The 18,431-nt window shown below is 52.6% G+C and overlaps 6 protein-coding genes across 6 annotated transcripts; 3 read left to right on the plus strand and 3 right to left on the minus strand.

The window, feature by feature from the left end:
• Positions 1-1,101: 1,101 nt before the first annotated feature.
• Positions 1,102-2,223, plus strand: M406DRAFT_326712 (uncharacterized protein; the record flags this gene model as incomplete). Its single annotated transcript, XM_040920121.1, has 4 exons — positions 1,102-1,168; positions 1,395-1,408; positions 1,581-1,591; positions 1,938-2,223. The coding sequence occupies 4 exons, from the start codon at positions 1,102-1,104 to the stop codon at positions 2,221-2,223; spliced, it is 378 nt and encodes a 125-aa protein (XP_040782288.1).
• A 363-nt stretch (positions 2,224-2,586) lies between these two features.
• Positions 2,587-3,721, minus strand: M406DRAFT_326713 (family 43 glycoside hydrolase; the record flags this gene model as incomplete). The annotated part of the gene is made up of 2 exons (XM_040920122.1): positions 2,587-3,215; positions 3,358-3,721. 2 exons carry the CDS (start codon positions 3,719-3,721, stop codon positions 2,587-2,589), a joined length of 993 nt encoding a protein of 330 aa, XP_040782289.1.
• A 711-nt stretch (positions 3,722-4,432) lies between these two features.
• On the minus strand, positions 4,433-6,217 carry M406DRAFT_246996 (1-phosphatidylinositol-4,5-bisphosphate phosphodiesterase gamma 2; the record flags this gene model as incomplete). Its single annotated transcript, XM_040916439.1, has 1 exon — positions 4,433-6,217. One exon carries the CDS (start codon positions 6,215-6,217, stop codon positions 4,433-4,435), a length of 1,785 nt encoding a protein of 594 aa, XP_040782290.1.
• A 1,517-nt stretch (positions 6,218-7,734) lies between these two features.
• M406DRAFT_67638 (family 92 glycoside hydrolase) lies at positions 7,735-10,613 on the plus strand (the record flags this gene model as incomplete). The annotated part of the gene is made up of 2 exons (XM_040925076.1): positions 7,735-9,806; positions 9,899-10,613. The coding sequence occupies 2 exons, from the start codon at positions 7,735-7,737 to the stop codon at positions 10,611-10,613; spliced, it is 2,787 nt and encodes a 928-aa protein (XP_040782404.1).
• A 310-nt stretch (positions 10,614-10,923) lies between these two features.
• On the plus strand, positions 10,924-12,491 carry M406DRAFT_67639 (uncharacterized protein; the record flags this gene model as incomplete). Its single annotated transcript, XM_040925077.1, has 2 exons — positions 10,924-10,939; positions 11,071-12,491. 2 exons carry the CDS (start codon positions 10,924-10,926, stop codon positions 12,489-12,491), a joined length of 1,437 nt encoding a protein of 478 aa, XP_040782291.1.
• A 371-nt stretch (positions 12,492-12,862) lies between these two features.
• M406DRAFT_354816 (uncharacterized protein) lies at positions 12,863-14,176 on the minus strand. Its single transcript, XM_040922999.1, has 2 exons — positions 13,349-14,176; positions 12,863-13,270 (listed from the first exon to the last, which is right to left on the minus strand). Exons 1-2 carry the CDS (start codon positions 13,931-13,933, stop codon positions 13,085-13,087), a joined length of 771 nt encoding a protein of 256 aa, XP_040782292.1. The 5' UTR covers positions 13,934-14,176; the 3' UTR covers positions 12,863-13,084.
• Between the last annotated feature and the right edge of the window lie 4,255 nt (positions 14,177-18,431).

Genomic DNA, 18,431 nt, shown 5'->3' on the forward strand with positions numbered 1-18,431 from the left:
CCCGTAGGACGTTCCTTCAAGAGCACAGCTCCGAGGGCCAGACGACGCCACTGTGGGTCTTCTATGTGTACGACCCCTGAATCAGGCATGCCCTCCCTGAGCTGGCGTGCAGCCACCCCTTCCATGCTTCTTTATCTACGATAGTACAGCAGAGCGTGTGCCAAGGTGCGCGCGAAAGTAGTCCGGCGCGGTAGGTGAGACATTGTCTTACTGCTTGGTGGACGGGGAAACGACGTAAAGCAGGCAAAGACTGTCCTTCTCACGCAACGAAAATACTGTCGGGCAATGTAACATCTACTACAGTATTCTCTTCTGCTTGGCGCCTTTTGGCAGATCTCCATTGCTTTCTTTTGGCTTGCGTGTTCCGCTACACACCCATGCAGGCTCCATGTCACGTCTTGCGTCGAGGACGCGAATGCTGAGGCTGAGACCCCCACCCACTTTATCATCCTCCCTTGCCCTCCCTCATTCGGCGTGCATAAAAGTCGATCCTAAGGAAACTAGTTTTCTTGTGTGCTACCTACAAATGCGAGTAATAATGCTTTCAGGTCCAACAAGTTGCTTTTTTTCTTTTCTTTCTCTTTTTCTTCTTTTTCCTTTTCTAGAGTCGGGGTTAGTTGCATCAATGGTCAGAGGCGATGCTGTCCTTGGGCAGGCTTGATCGGTGGGTGAAGGCATGACTATTTCTTGTGGTTCAACTCTCTTCTACCTCGTCTACCTTATTATGAAGTAGGGTCTTGACGTCCTCGATCGTTGCGCGCACATCATACTACGCATATAGACGTTGCTACTCTCCCACTTTCTCCCTTTCCTCGCGCTGCAACCTTCTACGTCGTGGAATGGCTTTCACGTGGGCCGCGTTGTTCCCATTACCGTCGTGCGCATGTCGACAATCGAGAAGGTATTTCCTGTTTCAACCACACGTTGGGATAGAAGAAGAAAAGAAACAGCAGTGCTCGTTTGACCTTCACCTTCTGCTGTGTTGGCTGGCTCATCTTCCAACAGCATAACTATAAATAAATACAAACAAAAAAAACAGCTCTTCCACATTCATGGACCAGCAGCACCCACTGTCGCCATAGGAGGGGATGGGGACCCACAATGTATCGGGGTACTATTCAGGGCCTTTACATAGTACATATGCCGGATCAGTCCCGCGAGCTGTGGGGTACTAATAGTTCTGCGGCCCCTCCCTCTTTTGCGCTGTCGTCCCGGCTAAGGTGATCCGGACCATGGCCGGAGAGGATCGAGGGTCGAGACCACATGAGCTGCATCGTCTGCTGGTGGCCTACGAATGAACGGATGAGTGGGTGGGATCAACAACGAGAATTACGTGCGTGACTGTCAGTCTATCGGACAAAGACTGGCCATGTTATTGTATGTGTTCAACGTAGTCGCAAGGCTGAGTGTAAGTTCCCAGACAAACACTATATAAAAGGATCTTGTCAGAACGGTGATGATACGCTGAACATCAGACGGGCATGTCACGTTTTATAATTCACTTGATGATATTCTTTCCTCTGAGCGTACATTCCTCCTTGTCTTTGCCCCCCATATTACTAATTCGACTTGTCATGCAGCAAAAGTTCAAGTAAGTACTCACAAGTATATCTAGCGTGGAATCACCCTCCCTTGCTGAAAATGTGTCTTGTAGCATCATAATATGCTAAAAGAAGGGGAGAAATGACACATATTGCATGTACATGTACCAAATGATGAATATGATATGTAGCAAAAGAAAGAGGAACAAAGCTCACCATTCTCGTTCCCCTTTGTGTTCTTTCCTCCCCTCCTACCTTTCCTCTGCCACATGCAGGCTGCTGCTCCTCCTTGCTGCTGTGAACAATGAGTGTCGTACATCTGCCGTGTGTGCGTGTGTGTGTGTGTGTGTCTCCCAACATGACGCATGGCGCGCCAACTTGACGTTTGTGTATGAGAGCCGCGCCGTGGGCATGGATTTCAGAAGCGCGACCGTCGACGGCGGCGACGAGGGCCCCCTACAGGGAGGGTGAGGGGTCTAACATCACTGTCGACGAGTACGTCGCGTCGTGTCGGGAGGGCTTCGATCTTATTCCTGAGGCGTTCAAGGGCGGGCCTCTTCTGCAGAAGCGAGACATGTACGAGTCGATCCTGGATCGTGGCCAAGACAGTTCGCCGCTGGATAACGTCCTCGTGCTGCAGGATGAGTACATGGCCAGGCAGTTCCCAGTCGATCGTATTTGATGGACGCCCTTGTTCTCTATCGACGACGCGAGAGCAAGACTCCTTCGCGTCGTCGAGAGTTATGAGGATGGTGTCTGGACCGAGGGTGGTCTTGTCACACCTCTCACTGTTGAGGTTGCAAGGAGAGTGTTGAATGATTACGGTAGTACGTATAATGAATTACGAGATGAAATCACAGCGGGTTGATTAATCTTGGGGCTTCTTCCTTTCTTCTTCTTTGGTAGGAGTTCATCGTTCAGCAGTTATGATGTCTACTGCTCTTTTTCATGACAAGATATCCAGAGTCCTTTGACAACAGGCAAAGCACAACATAATCTTTAATCATCATCGTCGTCGTCGTCGTCGTCGCCATCATTCTCCATCTTACTCTCCAGATGGCTCACTATACGCATGCGAAAAGTCCACAGGGCTCCCAAAGTTAGGCGAGCCGTCCGAATGCGTGCCCAGCAGCTGCACCATCGTATACCTCGTATCATCACACGCCCCCGCCGCATTATCCGTGGCATGGTACACGATCCAGGTCTGCGAGGCGTCCGGGCTCTGGAACCAACCATTGCTGGCCGTCCCGTAATTCCCATTGGCGCTTGAGAAGACACACCCGTCCCTCTTGGACCAGGCGGACGCCTCGGCCGGGTTCGTCGCGCCGTCCCAGGTCAGCAGGCCGATGCAGTAGTCCGGGCTCCAGCAGTAGGAGGCGGCGTACGAGATGTAGGTGACGCCGTTGAAGTAGAGGGCGGCGGGGGCCTCGTTGACTGGGTACTCGTTCTCCTCGAAAGCCTCGGTCGGGGTGGAGATGACGTAGATGGAGCCTGTGAGCGCCGTGTAGGTGGACGAGAGCTTCTGGATGCAGATGGACTGGTACGTCTCGCCGTGCATGCACGAGAACATGAGCCAGTTGCCCCAGTCGGTGAAGCGGAGGACCGAGGCGTCGATGGACCATTCGGTTGTGAGCTGGCCAATGTAGGTGTAATCGTCCCATGGTGTGCTGCCACCTATTTTGGTAGCAAGGCACGTTATTAATATCTTATTTCAATCATATATAAGAGAGAGAGAGAGAGAGAGAGAGAGAGAGAGAGAGAGAATGGCAGCAGGATAACGAGTTCTGGATAGTATAATGATGGAATCATTACGTACCCTCCAAGACGTGCAGTCTCTGGCCGTCAAGATCACTTGCATCCCCAGCAGTAAAGTAGATATACCACTTGTCACCCAGGTAGTGCACCTCGGGGCTCCAGACGTTGCAGCACATGGAGGCTGTGGTGGTCGAGAAGACCGTCTTGGTCTCGGGGCTTGCCTTGAGGTCTGTGATGGTGGTAGACCGCGAGATCTCGACATTGGTCCAGGTGGTTGTCAAGAGGTAATAGTAACCATCGCCTGAATAAACGAGAAACGGGTCCGAACCGCCTGGGTCTCTGATGGGGTTGGTCCATGCCGTGACACTGCTGAACAAGGTGCCTCCGATGCTGAAGAAAGTTGCGAGTCCCGGTAGAAATTGCATCTTATACGTTGTTTTTTTCTTCCTTCCTCTTTTATGCCCTTGTCTTATTATGTTTCTAATATATTGCTTGAGCTATAACCAGGCAGCTCGAAAGAGAAACCCGGAACAGACCAGACGAGAGAAACGAGAAGAAGCCTCTATTAATAGTCCACTATGGATCCTATCAGTAACTGGGTTGTTCTCTCATGATTATAATTTAATTACTTGTTTCGCGACACCTGCGGTGCTCAGCACATATTACATGAAGTAATTGCAGCATTCTCATTCGTGCGGTTACATAGGGAGAGATAACAGGATCGAACCATGTCGTTATTCAGAAGGCAATATTCAGATCAGAAGAGACCAACAAGCTCACCTGCAGTGCATGGATCGAGGAAAAGCCATCAAGTCTTGCTTGTCATTTGTGGAATTGAAGCTTCAAATCGGAATGGAGGGGAAAACGAGTGAGTGGACCATCTCCTCTTGGCACGGCACTTGTCCCAATAAAGGACATGATTCTTCGGAGTTCACGGGGTGCCTCTCTGTTTCCCTCCCTCCCTCTCTCTCTCGCTTTCTTCTATTTGTATCCAAGCATATCTAGGGTGGTATGGTACCATTATCTTGGCGGACTGTTGAAGGAGGAGGAGAAGGAGGAACCTCGATGGTCTCGTTGTCCAGCTATTCCCACGCCCCGATTCTTCTTTACCAGAATGATGATGATTATTACTATTACTATTCCACATCCACCACGGTAAACTTGACAAGCAAAGAACACTTTGTCTCACGGCCCTTCAAATCCAACATGCGTATAAAACTCCACCCCGGCGCGGCATACAGGATGCGCACCGTGGAGATGGCAAACACAGGGTTCACAGCAAACGCATCGTCGCTCTTGATCAGGATGCGCAGAAACACCAGCTCGCTGTCCTCGTACTCCCACTCGAGCGTCTCGTCCCACACGGGATCGGTGCGCGGCGGGTTTTCGCCGTGGTGCAGGAAGCCCAGCTTGTGCTGCCGGTAGGCGCGGGTCCTGCGCTTGCTGGCGGCTGCGTCGTTGCTGGCGTGCGCGTCGCTGGGGTGGTACAGCGTGGCCGTCACGTAGGGCTTGATGTCGTCTGCGGTGCGGCCGTCTGGCAGGGGCACAGCAGTGGCGCCGGCAACGTGCACGCGCAGACGCTTCTGGCGGCCTGTCGTGGCGGAACCGTTGCCGCCGCGGCGCAGAGAGGCGGGCTTCAGCACGTAGCCGTCCGTGCCGGCGAACAGGGCCTCGTTGAGCTGCAGGCTCAGGCCGAACGTCTGCCAGTTGAGGGCACAGATCTGCGCGCCCAGACCCCAGAAGGGCACGGGCTTCATGTTGTTGGAGGAGATGCGCGTGCCCTTGGGATACACCCTCATGAGGTGGTGGGCGTTGTGGGCGCCGATCTTGGGGGTGTGTTCTGGCATGAGGGACAACAGGCCCGTCTCGGACATGTTGATGAGGTGGTGGCGCGGCCCGTTCTTGAGGGTGATGGCCTCGAACCAGGTGTTGTCGATGGGCTTGACGGACTGCGCGTAGACGCCCAGCTCGGCGAGCTCTGAGATGATGGCACCGGCGCCTGTGACCTTTCTCTTGTCATTGTAGGCTCGAAGGGCTTGTCTGTCCACGCCTTCTTCTTCTTTTGACGGGTCGTCGTCGTCGTCGTCATCGCTGGGGCTGGAGTCGGACATGTCCTTCTCGCCCTGCATGTGATACTCGACAATCAGCACAATCTTGGACCCGAGGTCTTCCAGTGTGACGTGCTCGCCCCCTTCCTGCTCCTGGTGGCCCTTGGCCCGCACGGCCTGGCTCAGCAGGCGCTCGCCCCAGACCTCTTTCATGATCTCCACCAGCCTCTGCTGGCCGTGGACGTCGCAGTGGTTCTCCAGAGACACTAGGACGGGCGCTGGACGGCTTCCTCCTCCCGCTCCCCTCTGCTGCTGCGCTTCTCGTTCTTCTTCATCGACCATATCTCGGATTGTCTCACACACGGAGCGGAACGGAATGTGCGAGACCAGCGTGTAGCCATGTGTGACTTTGGGCTCGTTCGCGTCGGTCTCCTCGTCCCAGGCGTCAATCTCGACGCATCGTGCCCCAGCCCGCAGCGTGTTTTCGTACGCCGCTGCCGACGAGGTCCCGTACAGCTGGTGCGCCATCAGATAAGTGTTGTGCGATGAGCTGATGAAGTACTCGGGCAGCGGGTACGACCTGTCGACGACCTCGTCCGGCACGTTGATGTGCGGTTTGTCTGCGAGCGCCTGCAGGACCTGGCTTGGATTTTCCTCGGTGTCATCTTCCAGGTCGTCGGGGCTGAGTTCGCCCTCGGCCAGGAGGAAGGACTTGAGCGCATGGCTGACGCGGAGGGGATCGCGTGCGCGGATCGAATGACCTCCTCCTGCAATGGTCGTGTTGTCGACCTCCTCGCCGCCTTCGTCCTGGGCTGGACTGGCCTTCCTGAAGGGGTTCAGGCTGGAGAAGGCCGAGGAGAGTCCTTCTGACATGTTTTGAATTGGACCTTGATTTGGGCGAATGAATGAGTAAGGAAGTGAGTGATTGAATTCTAAAGGCCACTCACACGCGCAACCACTCACTCACAAAGAGAGAAGGGGCACAGCAATTATGAAAGGGGGCAGATGAGAGTGTAAAGTGTCATCTGCCCAGGAAAAGGATTTGCGGTCTTTTCATGACTATTTATATAAGACTATGTAATTTCTTAGTAAGTAGAAATCATTGAAGAAATGCCGACATGATCTGGCCTAAATGTGCCGTTCTAAGCGGTGGGGGGTTGACAACGCTGTCTTGTTCCTCTTCACCACCCACCACGTCCTTGAGCTATCACGGTTGAGTGAGAGCTATGCCTGGACCCCTGTTTTCTTCCCTGGCCTACCCGCCAATAGAAGTTTCCTTAGCTCTGGAGGTTGGGTGGGGTCTCTTCTGCCAAGGTGGGTGTCATGGTTCTGAGAGCCTTCTGCCCTCACCGCCAAGTTCTTTTCTATTCAGCTCACCAACAAAAGAAAAACTGGGCACTCCACTTGTGGTCCGGTCCGTGGAACTTTCTCTCTCTCTCTCTCTCTATTACTTAAGCTACTAGCTTTCTATGTTCTAGAATGAGTCTACAAGTTTGTGTTATCTAAAGGTCGTGTCCGCATCACTCGAATTGAGCGCACCGAGCAATTGTCAGCTGCCTGCCAATGGGAAGAAACGCGTGTATACTATAGTGTATAAGTACTTAGGTTGACCGGCTCTGATAGGGCTTGAGACGGCCTTGCTACTAAAGGCCATATTGCCTGCACCAAATTGGCCTCCTGTATGGTCTCTCTTTCTCTCTTCCTTTCCCATTTTCCGAAGGTGTGTTGAAAATTGCTCGCAAGCCCATTCACAAGTGATGGCTCGAAGCATCAATTATGCCTATATTGGTAGCAACAACATCGATGATAGAGGGACAATGGGCAATTCGGCTTGTGGCGATCCGAAGTCCTTGGGGAATGGCACATGCACGTCACGAGTGAGTGACCGTAAAGGAAGATGCTAGTCAGGCGTAAAAATGACGATCAACAGGGACCAAACCGGGTTCATCCTCCTCGAGACCCTCCCCCAGCCGAGCTAAAACCAATATCTAGAAAGATATAGGTTTAGCAAACACTAAATTCACATATGCAATCATGCTACCTTTCTCAATTGCCGGTGTAACAGGCCCCGAGCTCCACAGCAAACAAAGTTGATACTCTGCAGTGTGACCTGACTGGGACGGACCGGTCCATGATGGTTCATCCCCCCCCCCCCCGCCTTAGAAACTTCAGCCTTTTTTTGTGCTCGGGTTAATGAAGATGGTTGACTGGGGAATGCGGAGATGGGGCCCCATCACGCGTTGTGTCTTGCATGCTCACTAGTTCATGTGCTGAATTCTATATTCAAGTATAAGTACATGGGCCGACCCCAGAAGATTTGTAGGCATGCAAGCATCTCGTGAGGGAAAAGAGGATCACCACAGGCTGACCTGCCAAGTTTCTTTCCTGCCATGGTGAGCCATCGTCGCCGTCGTTCCACGAAGCCTCTGGCCCTGGCTTCTTCTATCCTCGCCCTCTCTTGCAGCCACCTCATCAGCGCAGCTGAGGCCGCAAGACTGTCCGACTATGTGGACCTCCTCATCGGCACAGAAGGGCCCACACCAGGCTCGGGCATAGCCGGTGGGAATACCTTCCCAGGCGCTGCTCGTCCCTGGCAGATGGCCAAAGTCGGCATCGATACCAGCTACATGGGCCTGGGAGACCTCGCCATAGACTGCAATGCCGGCTACAGTCCTCTGGGCAACGTCACGGGCGTGTCGATGATGCACGTCACGGGCACAGGTGGGAATCCGACCTATGGACTCATCTCGCAAATGCCTCTCCTGGGAACGCTGTCGTCCGTCAATCTTGCCGACAACAACACCTACTCGCAGAATCGCTCACTGGTGAGCGAGACTGCCGCCGTGGGCGTGTTCTCGACAACCTTGCTGGATGGAATCAAGATCGACGTTACAGCCTCGAACCACACCGGCATTATACGCTACACATTTCCCTCCTCATCTTTGTCTACGTCTAATGTCAGCACATTTGAGACTATGGGTACTACTGCCAGCACCACGTCCCAGATGAATGCCAACGACGCCCACATCTTCATCGACCTAACTCATGTCCTCCCGGCTCAGAACCCCACCACCCAGAGCTATACCCAGCAGTTCATCCGTGGCGATCTGCATGTGCGCCCTGGCAGCAGCAGCAACAGCAGCACTTCCTCCTCCTCGTACTACGGCAGCGTCACCTACGCCGGCGGGTGGGTCAACGCCGAGGAGGCCAAGTACTTCTTTTGCGCCAACTTCAGCGTGCCATCGGGGTCAAAACTGGTGCCGACGAATGCGTATGTGCAGCCTGTGGGGTTTAATCGGGTCGAGGGGGCTGGCACGTTGAGCTGGCCCTTTGATCTGTTTGCTCCGGCGTCGGATAGACCGCTGGTGCAGTCTTCTATGGATATCAGGTCGGGGCCGGGGAATAGGATGGGCTTGGGAGCATTGTTCAGTTGGGCGCAGACGACGACGGAAGGGTCCGCACTAGGGAATGCGACGGCTGTGCTGGAGTCGAGGGTGGGAATCTCTCATATGAGTGTCGAGAGTGCCTGTGGCTACATCGAACGCGAGATCCCCTCGACGACGACCTTTGAAGACGTGGTAGAGCAGGTGAAGCAGGACTGGGAATCCAACGTCCTCAGCGCTGTCGAGGTTGTCGACGACGGCTCCGAGACAAGCCAGAACAGCACGCTGAAGAAGATGCTCTACACGGCGCTGTACCAGACTGCCCTGATGCCCACCGACAAGACGGGCGAAAACCCCATCTGGACCTCCAACGAGAGCTACCCTTACTACGACGACCACTACACCCTGTGGGATACGTATCGGACTCTCTTGCCCCTGTACCATCTTCTTTTTACGAACACCTACAGCCGTGTCGTCAGGGGCCTCATCAATATCTTCTCTTTCGAGGGCTTCCTTCCTGCGGGCCGCGCGGCGAACTGGAATGGTCGTGTGCAGGGCGGCACACACGCTGATCTCGTGCTGGGCGATGCCTTTGTCAAGAGTGTCTTGTCTCCTGTGGCTCCCAGTTCAAATAACAACGCGACCTCCACTAACATCACCACGACTGGCCTGGGTGAACTGGGCGACATTGACTGGGACGAGGCATACAGGGCCATGGTGAAGGATGCAGAGGTTCTTCCCGTGCGCAACGCAGACTCAGTCGCCTTCGACGGCGCGACTAAAGAAGGACGAGGAGCCCTGGACGACTATCTGCATCTCAAGTATATCACGCGCAACCACACGAGGAGCATCTCGCGGGGGCTGGAGTACCCTCAGGACGACTTTGCCCTCTGGGCTGTGGCCAAGGGCCTGAATAGATCGGCTGAAGCACAGGCTCGGTATCTGGATCGTGCTGGCTGGTGGGAGAACCAGTGGAATCCAGAAGGGAATACATCTCTTGCTGTCAATGGGAGTGAGTCGGCTAATACCACCTTTACCGGCTTTGCTGGCCCGCGCAATGCAGATGGAAGTTTCAACTTGTAAGTTTGTTATTACAAGTTGCCTTCTTTCCTCATATTTCTTCAACTCGCAATCAGAGGCAAAGATAGCTAACAATAGCAAACCTGCTCAGCACAAACTACAATCCTGTCGTCTGCATCCCAAGCTGCGGCTGGGGCGACGACATTTACGAGGCCCGCGTCTGGGAGACCTCCTTCACAGCCGCCCCCCACGACATGTCCCGTGTCATCCACCTCATGGGCGGCGACGAGGCCTTCGTCCGTCGTCTAGACGCCTCCTTTATTCCAGGTCTAGCCGATGCAGGCACAGGCGACGCCAACAACGACGCCGGCACCGCCCTCTTCAACCCAGGCAACGAGCCCTCCTTTCCCATGCCGTTCCTGTACAACTACGTGCCAGGCCACCACTGGAAAACCGTCAACCAGACCCGCGCCGTCGTCGATGCGTTCTACAGCGACGCGAGGGACGGCTACCCCGGCAACACGGACGCAGGCGCACTGCCCAGCTGGCTTGTCTGGAACCTGCTGGGCGTGTATCCTGTCGCGGGCCAGGCGCTGTATCTGCTGGGCGCGCCGAGGTTCAGCTCGCTGCGGGTGAAGCTGTTTGCGGGGACCGGGTTGGAGAGGACGCTCGTGATCCGGGCGGACGGGTTGGCGGAGGATCGGGTCTATCCGCAGAGGGTGACGCTGGACGGGGTGGCGCTGGACAGGGCGTGGTTGAGCCATGGGGAGCTTGTGGGGGCAGAGGAGCTGGTGTTTGAGATGGGGTCTGAGCCGGTGGCGTGGGATGTGGGCGAGAGGCCGTGGAGTTTGAGTGGGTGGTCATGAATGTAAGCAGAGAGGTAATAAATCAACTATATGACACTCGTGTCTTCATTCCGAGTATGTACGAGTATGGTAGTAAGTCATGAGAACCCTTCCATACTTCTGTTGATCATGAAGAGTCCTGCTCTTCCAATGAGTGGATACTAAGATTGATACAAGTAGCCACACAGACAGCAAGTCAAAGAGGGTACCTCAGTTCTGGAACCTGTCGAAAATACAACACCATTTTAGTGAATGGCCGCGATTCTATTACAGATGTGCTGTGTTAACTAACAAAAGGATTGTAAAATAAAGTATTTAAATTAAAATCACTATGCCAACCCTTCACAGTCAGTGAAGGGCATTTTTGAAATTTGGGAAAAGTGACAGAGCAGGAAATATACAAATACAATACATCAAATGTAAGAGCCTGTCAATCCTCCCTACATTGCTTTCAGATCTTGTTGATTTAATTCTGAAGACATCTCCAAGGCATACCCTCTCGATCACAATGTTGAGCCCCATCTTTCCAGACGACATGGACAATCTTCCAAAACATCTGGTGGTTCTAGCGACGACACCTATGCAACTTGTATCGATGGAGTCTACCAACCCAAGTGGATCATCCAGCGCGCTGCCAACAACACCAACAGCCCCGTCTACACCCTCAGAGGTGGTCTCATCTTTCTCATTGCCGTCCATCTCGAGCTAGAGGCCGTCCGCCTCCTCCGCCAGACCTCCCGTATCTTCAGAGACAATGTCCCGGCCTGGCTAGCCGAGCCCCTCTGCTACACCGACAACAGCAGCAGCAACGACAACGACCCCAATCTTCAAAAAAAAAAGCAGACTGAACTGTTGTTCACCAACGACACCCTGTGCCAGCCCTGCCGCAACTTTAGAGACGACGGCCGCTACAACAAGGCCCTCCAGGCCCTGCACAAGGAGCTCTGGTGCAGCGGGTGCAGCGAGTACCACACCCGCGCCATCTTCTCGGCCAAGCAGGCCCAAAACAAGTCCAACGCCACCCGCGTCTGCATCCTCCACGAGGGCCGCGTGCGGCTCTGCGCCCATGCCTCTCGTGACTGGGCCCAGCTGCACGAGAGCGCCGCAAGGTTCCTGCGCTTCGGAATGCCGCAGCGGCTCGTCTGCTGGCACTGCAAGTACAACGACGAGGACTACGAGGTGCCCGTGCTGCGGGTCATTCCTCGCCACGAGCGACTTTTCATGGGACAGGCTGAGGACGATCTGGAGTATGGCATTGTTCCTGTCTCCATAAACACGCGGAATCGTGTGCTCTCACTTGATCATGCCGGCCCCGTCACCCGGAAGGCCCTCCAAGACGCCCTTGAAACTCATCGTGATACTTTGGGCTGCATGCTCTGTCCACATTTCACTATTGATGACGACCGCCTCATGCTGCTGTCCTTTGGCCCAGACACGTGTGCCTGTTTCGACCCCGAGCCACAGAATGCGCACGACTGCTGCGGGTTCGAGCACGGATGCTGCAGATGCCGGGCGAACAGGAACGACGGCCGTAGTGGCTTGTTCATGCCTGCTTTCAAGGTAGAGAAGGGCAGGCTGTGGTACGGTGGGGGAGAGGGAGGTGATCACCAGTGGCGGTGCCAGGACTGCGACACGGTCTACTGGTGGGAGCGACAGGGCAAGGATGTCTTTGTCCACGTCAAGAGGATGATTCCCTTGCGCTCTGAGCGCGAGGGGTGGGATGGCTTTGCGGAGAATCTTGACCCTGTGTCCTGGGGTGCTCATGAAGACGAGGCCCTGCGTGGTGTGGCGTACTGTGAGGACGACAAGTGTGCACGGCGGCGGGGCTGGGCTTGTCTTACCAAGCTGGGGCGGAAGAGTACCCTGGAGGCCTGGAACCCTATAGAGTCTTGGTGGTGAGTTATTGCGGAGGAAGAGAGTGGGGGAATCTCATCTGATGAAACGTATATCGTGGATTGTGATGTGACTTTGGACATGCGGCTTCTGACGGTGTATGAAAGCGGAGAGTGACTTTGTTTTGATAAGAAAAGGATAGTACATAGAGATGGTACTTTGATACTTCTAGTTGACGATGAATCAATCTGGCGTCAGGCCCCTAAACTTTTTGATGTTCTACTTTTATAGCGTAGTTAGTGACTACGTTACAGTTTCACTTCAAGATCGTTACGTGACGAGATAGCTTTTTAGAGCAGGTAGTCATATTTCAGTGGTACGAAAGAGAAAAGTGGAAGCATTGGTAGTCCAATATCACACAAAAGTTCAGTGATGCGATTTTGGAGAGGCCGTTATATTCATCATTCAATCATACTACACTAAATAGAAAGGTAAATGCGGAACCAGCCTCGAATCTAATATGCTAATCATATCTCTTCAGACACCACAGCATCTTCATCCCCCTGACAGCCAATAAGAGACCACCACCACTCTGACCATACACTTTCACCCCTGTTTCTCTCTCCTATCCCCCAAGTCCTGCTCTCCAAGCTCTCCAATTAAGCAGTGAAGGAGGTGGAGCGCTTGGTGCGGGCGGCAGTGGTGGAGTTGGGCATCTGGACGACAACGACACCGCCAAAGGGGCCGTTGGCGTTGTTGTTGGAGACCTTGACCAGGCAGAGGCCGGTCATGCCGTTGATGGTACCACTGCAGACGGTTCCAGCAGGAATCTCAACAGAGTAGGACTGAAAGAAAGATGAATGATTAGCTTGTGTTTCTCTCTCTCAAGGTGTAATAACAGATAAAGAAAGATCAAAACTCACGTAGCTCTTGTCAACATTGTTGGCCCTCTTGGACAGGAGACCCATCTTGACCAGTGCGCGGCGGAGGGTCCTCTTGATCTTGTTGTCGACACCGCTGTCGAGCGAGGTAGGGCACTCACCAGCCGTTCCGGTGGTGGGAACATTGCTGGTGACCTGGGCGTCGACGGCCTTGCTGAAGAGCGAGGTGGCCGTGGGGTCGACGACAGCCTGGAGGGGACCGCAGCCATCGTCGGTGACGACGTGGAAGACACCCGAGACGGAGCCGCCGCTGCTGACCTGGGGCAGGGTGGAGCCGCTCTGGGCCATCGAGTACTGGACGTAGTCGAGCTGGTTGTTGCCGTTGCCGGCCACGCCGCCCTCGGTGAAGCCCAGGTCGTAGTCGGTGTTGATGTCCTTGGACCAGAAGACGGTGGTCTGCACCTCGGTCTCGTAGTTGGGGCCCTCGCCGGGGACCACGGCGCCCTTGATGCCGAGGGCGGTGCCGTTGCCGCCGAGATCGCCGACTGCGGAGAGGATCTCGCCGTGGGCAGAGACAAGAGGGGTGGCCGCCAGGGCGATGATGATGGCAGAGAGCTGGGCGTACATCTTGAAAGATTTGGGTTTGGTTTAGTTTGGTCTGGGTTTGGAGTTGTTGGGTTTGGAGAAGACAAGGGAGTGATCCGATGATGGAAGAATAGAAGATTGTGGTGTTTGTAATGGTAAAGACAGTTGTCAAAACTTGAATGAAGTTGTAAAAAAAGACTTTGTTATTGATAGTGAATGAGAGAAGAAAACGAATCAATCGTTTGTCAGTTGGAAAGGAAAGAATGTAGAAGGCTGAAGATGCTGTTGATGCTGATGATGGTGAGATGAGATGAATAGAACTTGAGGTGGAATATCGTCGATACTTTATAGTCGTCGGGTCCTCAACCCAACTTGCCCATCTCAACGTCTCGCTGCCCTCAAGAGACGAGAGGAGGAGGGAGGCTATGCCCTTGACGACATTGCCCCAAATTTCCATCTCAAACCATTCTCAGTCGTCATTTGGGACGAAGACCCATGGCTGCAAACAATGTTGAGACGAGACTGCATTGGTAGAGAACGAGAGATGTTTCTCGAGTTGGGCGAACCAGAGGGCCGGACGACGTGAATGGTGATGCCGTGACGCCGAGCGAGGAAACGAAAAAGGCTGTACGTAGTAAGTGTCTAACCAGAAGCCCCGTCACAGGAGGTTCGTCTATGAGGGGTAAGAAGGAGTCCAGACGTTTTGGAGATCCTCAGATCCTGTTCAGGGGAGCTCATGCACGATGGGCTGTGCTGGCTAATCCCTGGTGCTATGCCCATGCGTGGTGGTGGGGCCTCTTCTCTCTCACTCTATCTCTTCTCTTCTGACGCCGTAGATACTGCATGGTTGACGCTGAGGCGCAGAAGAGGAGTAACCTTGTTGTTTGAGGCTCTTTTTGGAGGGGGCCGGGGGGATGGTGGGCAGGCTTAGATACATTGCCGAGTACCGTGCTCTGATAAGCAGCGTATACTGGGTAACATCAAGCAAGTAGGGGCGACGAGAAGGCTGAAGCAGGGCGCTTGCTGAATACCAAGACTTGTTGACGGCGGTGATGTGTGCCGATCTCCCGTGGAATGATCTCCCAAACGATCCTCAATGATCTCCCTGATCTCCCTAATCCCGGATGGGTCATCTGCCGTGGCTTGCCTGGGCTTGGGCCGTTTTCCTCTTTGCTTGTTCGCTTGAATGCAAACTTTTCTCGCTATTCTTTGGAACCGTTTCGCAAATCAACTTCCCCTTGGCTCGGTGCTGTGCTGTGTTGGGATTAGTCAGGAGGCTGTGTAAGCGAGTTTGATGCAGTGCACAGCGGGACTCGTGTGGGCGCGTGCTGAGGGCTCAAACCATCTGCGTCTCATGATTGCTACTAAATCCCCTGTCTGTCCCCCGTCCTGTCCCTTTCTGCCCTGCCGCCCCCCCCCCCCCCCCACCCTCTTCTTTATCAGACAAGCATGTCGCCATGCATACATTCATCCCTTTTTTGTCCTTGCGATGACTATTCGACACACGCACACACCCACACTGACCGCCAATACCACATCTACTACTACACAACTACACACTCACCCAAACTTGGGTAGCGGCAATGCGGCAACTTTATGCATATCAATAGTCTTTTCATAGCATATGCTGTCATTTCTTGGCATTCGTCAGCAGTCACTACAATAATTTTCGTCAATATGCAGCCATCTCCAAGTGATCTGTGTGTTGTTTCTCATGGTGGCATCAAACCAAACGATGCTTACTACTATGACACCACGCTTGTTCACAACCACGAAAAAAAGGTGGACATTCAGTTTGTTGGTTTATGAATATGATTGTTACTTATGAATATGGCGATAACATGTTATTACTGAGCTCCAATGGCTTGTAGACCAATGCTGGAAGAGTACATAACATGATATGAAAGTGGCTGCTGCAAGGTCTTGTGGTCTAGTGGTAAGTGTTTTCACCAAATTATCCTTCACATACCACTCAACTCAATCTAACATCAATCTCAGGTATGATTCTCGCTTAGGGTCCACCCTAATCATCATTGCGAGAGGTCCCGCGTTCGATCCGCGGCAAGACCCAACTCTTTTTTTTCTTCCCTCCCCTTCAAAAGCAAAAACCTTCATTCCTCAGCAAATTTTTCCCCCCATTCCAGGCCCCTCCCAAGGTCTCGGTAGGACCCTGTGGCCTCCATGGCGCTAAAAGTAAGGGTTTGCCGGGTTCCGGGATCTTGGCTTTAGCTTGGCGCTTGCATGTAAGACGATTGGCTCAAGGTGCGCCCCCTGATACACGCACGCACTACTCCACACGCCCAATTCTCAACCTGGGGAAGATCCCTTTTTGGCGATATCAGACCAGATGAAACTTGACCTCGCGCAGCACGCGTGGATGTGGTTTAGTCACTGGTGTCAGTCAGGGTTGGGTTGTCTTTTGTCGTCAAAGAAGACCTGTCGGAATATTTTGTCATGCATAGAGGGGCACGCGTCCTAGTTCAATTGGTCTCATGAGATGGGGCGTCTAGGGGTATTGGACCAACTGGTGCCAGAGAGCGACAACGACGTCTTTCAGTCGGGACATCAGTCATCATCCTATGATCAGGCGAGCCCGCTCGGTATCTCTCCGATGCCCCTACTTTCGAGAGTCGACTCACTCCCATTCTGATCTCCTATCGTCCTTCATTCTTCTTCTCTCTCTCTCTCTCACACACACACTCGTCCCTTATGTGCACCTCTCACCGTCCTGGCGAACAACATCAGCATCTGTCAGGCACAGTGCTATAGTCAACCTGCTTCAGGAGAAAAGCACGCATGACCTTGCGAGAGAGAAACTCTCAGAATGCTGGACAGGAAAGCAGATTGTCTTTGCATCTTGAACGATGAGTATTTGCCAACTACCTATCTGTCATCCAGCTTCTGCCTTACTTCCTTGTTCTTTAACTTCCCAATCAGCAGTGTATTGCTTTGCCATGCTAATAGCATGAATCTGTCAGAATTCTCTAGACGACTAATTCGACCGCTTTACAGAGATGATCCCCCACTAAATAAACACCACGAGACGTTTCTGAGGTGTTTCCATCCAAACATCAGACTACAGCACGATTTCCACAGTGTGGCCTCATCTCCATCCCTGATAACGCAACTAGATCTCAGAAAAAGTCTACTGGGCTGTATCAGTCAGTGTTTGTGGCTCCCTTAAGCCTTCTTCCTGGTCAATTTCCACGGCAGGAAAGGAGTTGCTAGCAGCTCATCAGAGTGCACAGGACATTCTGAATCATTGTCTGGGTAATGGCCAGCGTCTCCTCACAAAACTGATGCAACTATCCCCAATTTTGTTTGAGTTTCAGACGAGCAACGGAGAGCTGTTGCTGTTTTTAACAAACCCAGTCAACTTCATCCCAAGCGAGCAAGAATCCTCGAGATCTCATTTCTGCAAATGCATCTGGTGATGCGTATCAAACTGTACGCGAGAACCAACAAATCATTAGGTACTTAAGCATGCATGTTATTGTACAGCCTCCACCGAGATTGCCACAGTCAGATTGAGCCATGGCATTTCTTTCTTCTTTTTTTTTTTGTCTTTCTAGCGCATCCTTAATACATGACCCGTCCCGCAGGCCCAGATGTCTGGCAGACAATGCAGGAAGCATCTAGTCACTTGAGAGTGTGACAAGGGTCGTGCTCATCTTTCTGATGCAACATGTTATGTCAGGACCAGAGTTACGCGTCCAGAAATGGACTCAGTCAGGTGCAAAGATTATAACAGAATGAATGGCCTCTACGCACATGCAGTTTTCAGATTTTATCAGACTATAAATTCAGACAACAGATTAGTCTTTGCCAAGAGTAATGTTCAGCCCGTTGTATAATGCAGTATCGCTCTTGGAAGATCTTCAATACATCTTGTGGACATGCCATTTTTCTTTCCTGGAGCATCCTACAACTGGACTCCATCTGTCTGACTGGCCCTTTTCATCCTTTTCTTGCTTATTGTTCTCAACACGTGTCCTAACCTGGACCTTCTATAATACATTTTGTGAAACTTTTCATCAGTGCAAAGATCAATCAAGAATTTTTTTATGACCTTTACAAATAAACTCCATGCTGCTCTATGTAGCTAATCATTGTTCACTTATCTTCAAATCTATGTAGAACAATGTGGTTGTAGACATGCAAACTGGATGAGGGAGGTCAAGTCTAATCATTCAGTCAAATTGAGGTGACAGTGGCGACACTGGAAATTTGACAACAAAGCTTGCTATTCACAGAATATGAACTCAAGGCAGCCAATAAAACAACTTGAAAGTTAATCGTCAAATTTTGTTTCACGGCCAGATAGCTCATACATACACGTTATTAACAGACAGCATTGTTCAGGTAGCGACTGAGGGTTGACTGGACGATCAGGGACACGGGATAGAAGCAATAAAGGATGAGGCGAATAGCATATCCCCTTTCCCAAATTCACTTCTCGTCATCCAAAGCCAGGCAAAAACATTGACGTTTTTAGTCAACAGCATAATGTGTTGCCTAAAGCTGATACCCTCGCAACCTC

Source organism: Cryphonectria parasitica, assembly GCF_011745365.1.
Source record: "Cryphonectria parasitica EP155 unplaced genomic scaffold M406scaffold_1, whole genome shotgun sequence".
NCBI classification, from domain to species: domain Eukaryota; kingdom Fungi; phylum Ascomycota; class Sordariomycetes; order Diaporthales; family Cryphonectriaceae; genus Cryphonectria; species Cryphonectria parasitica.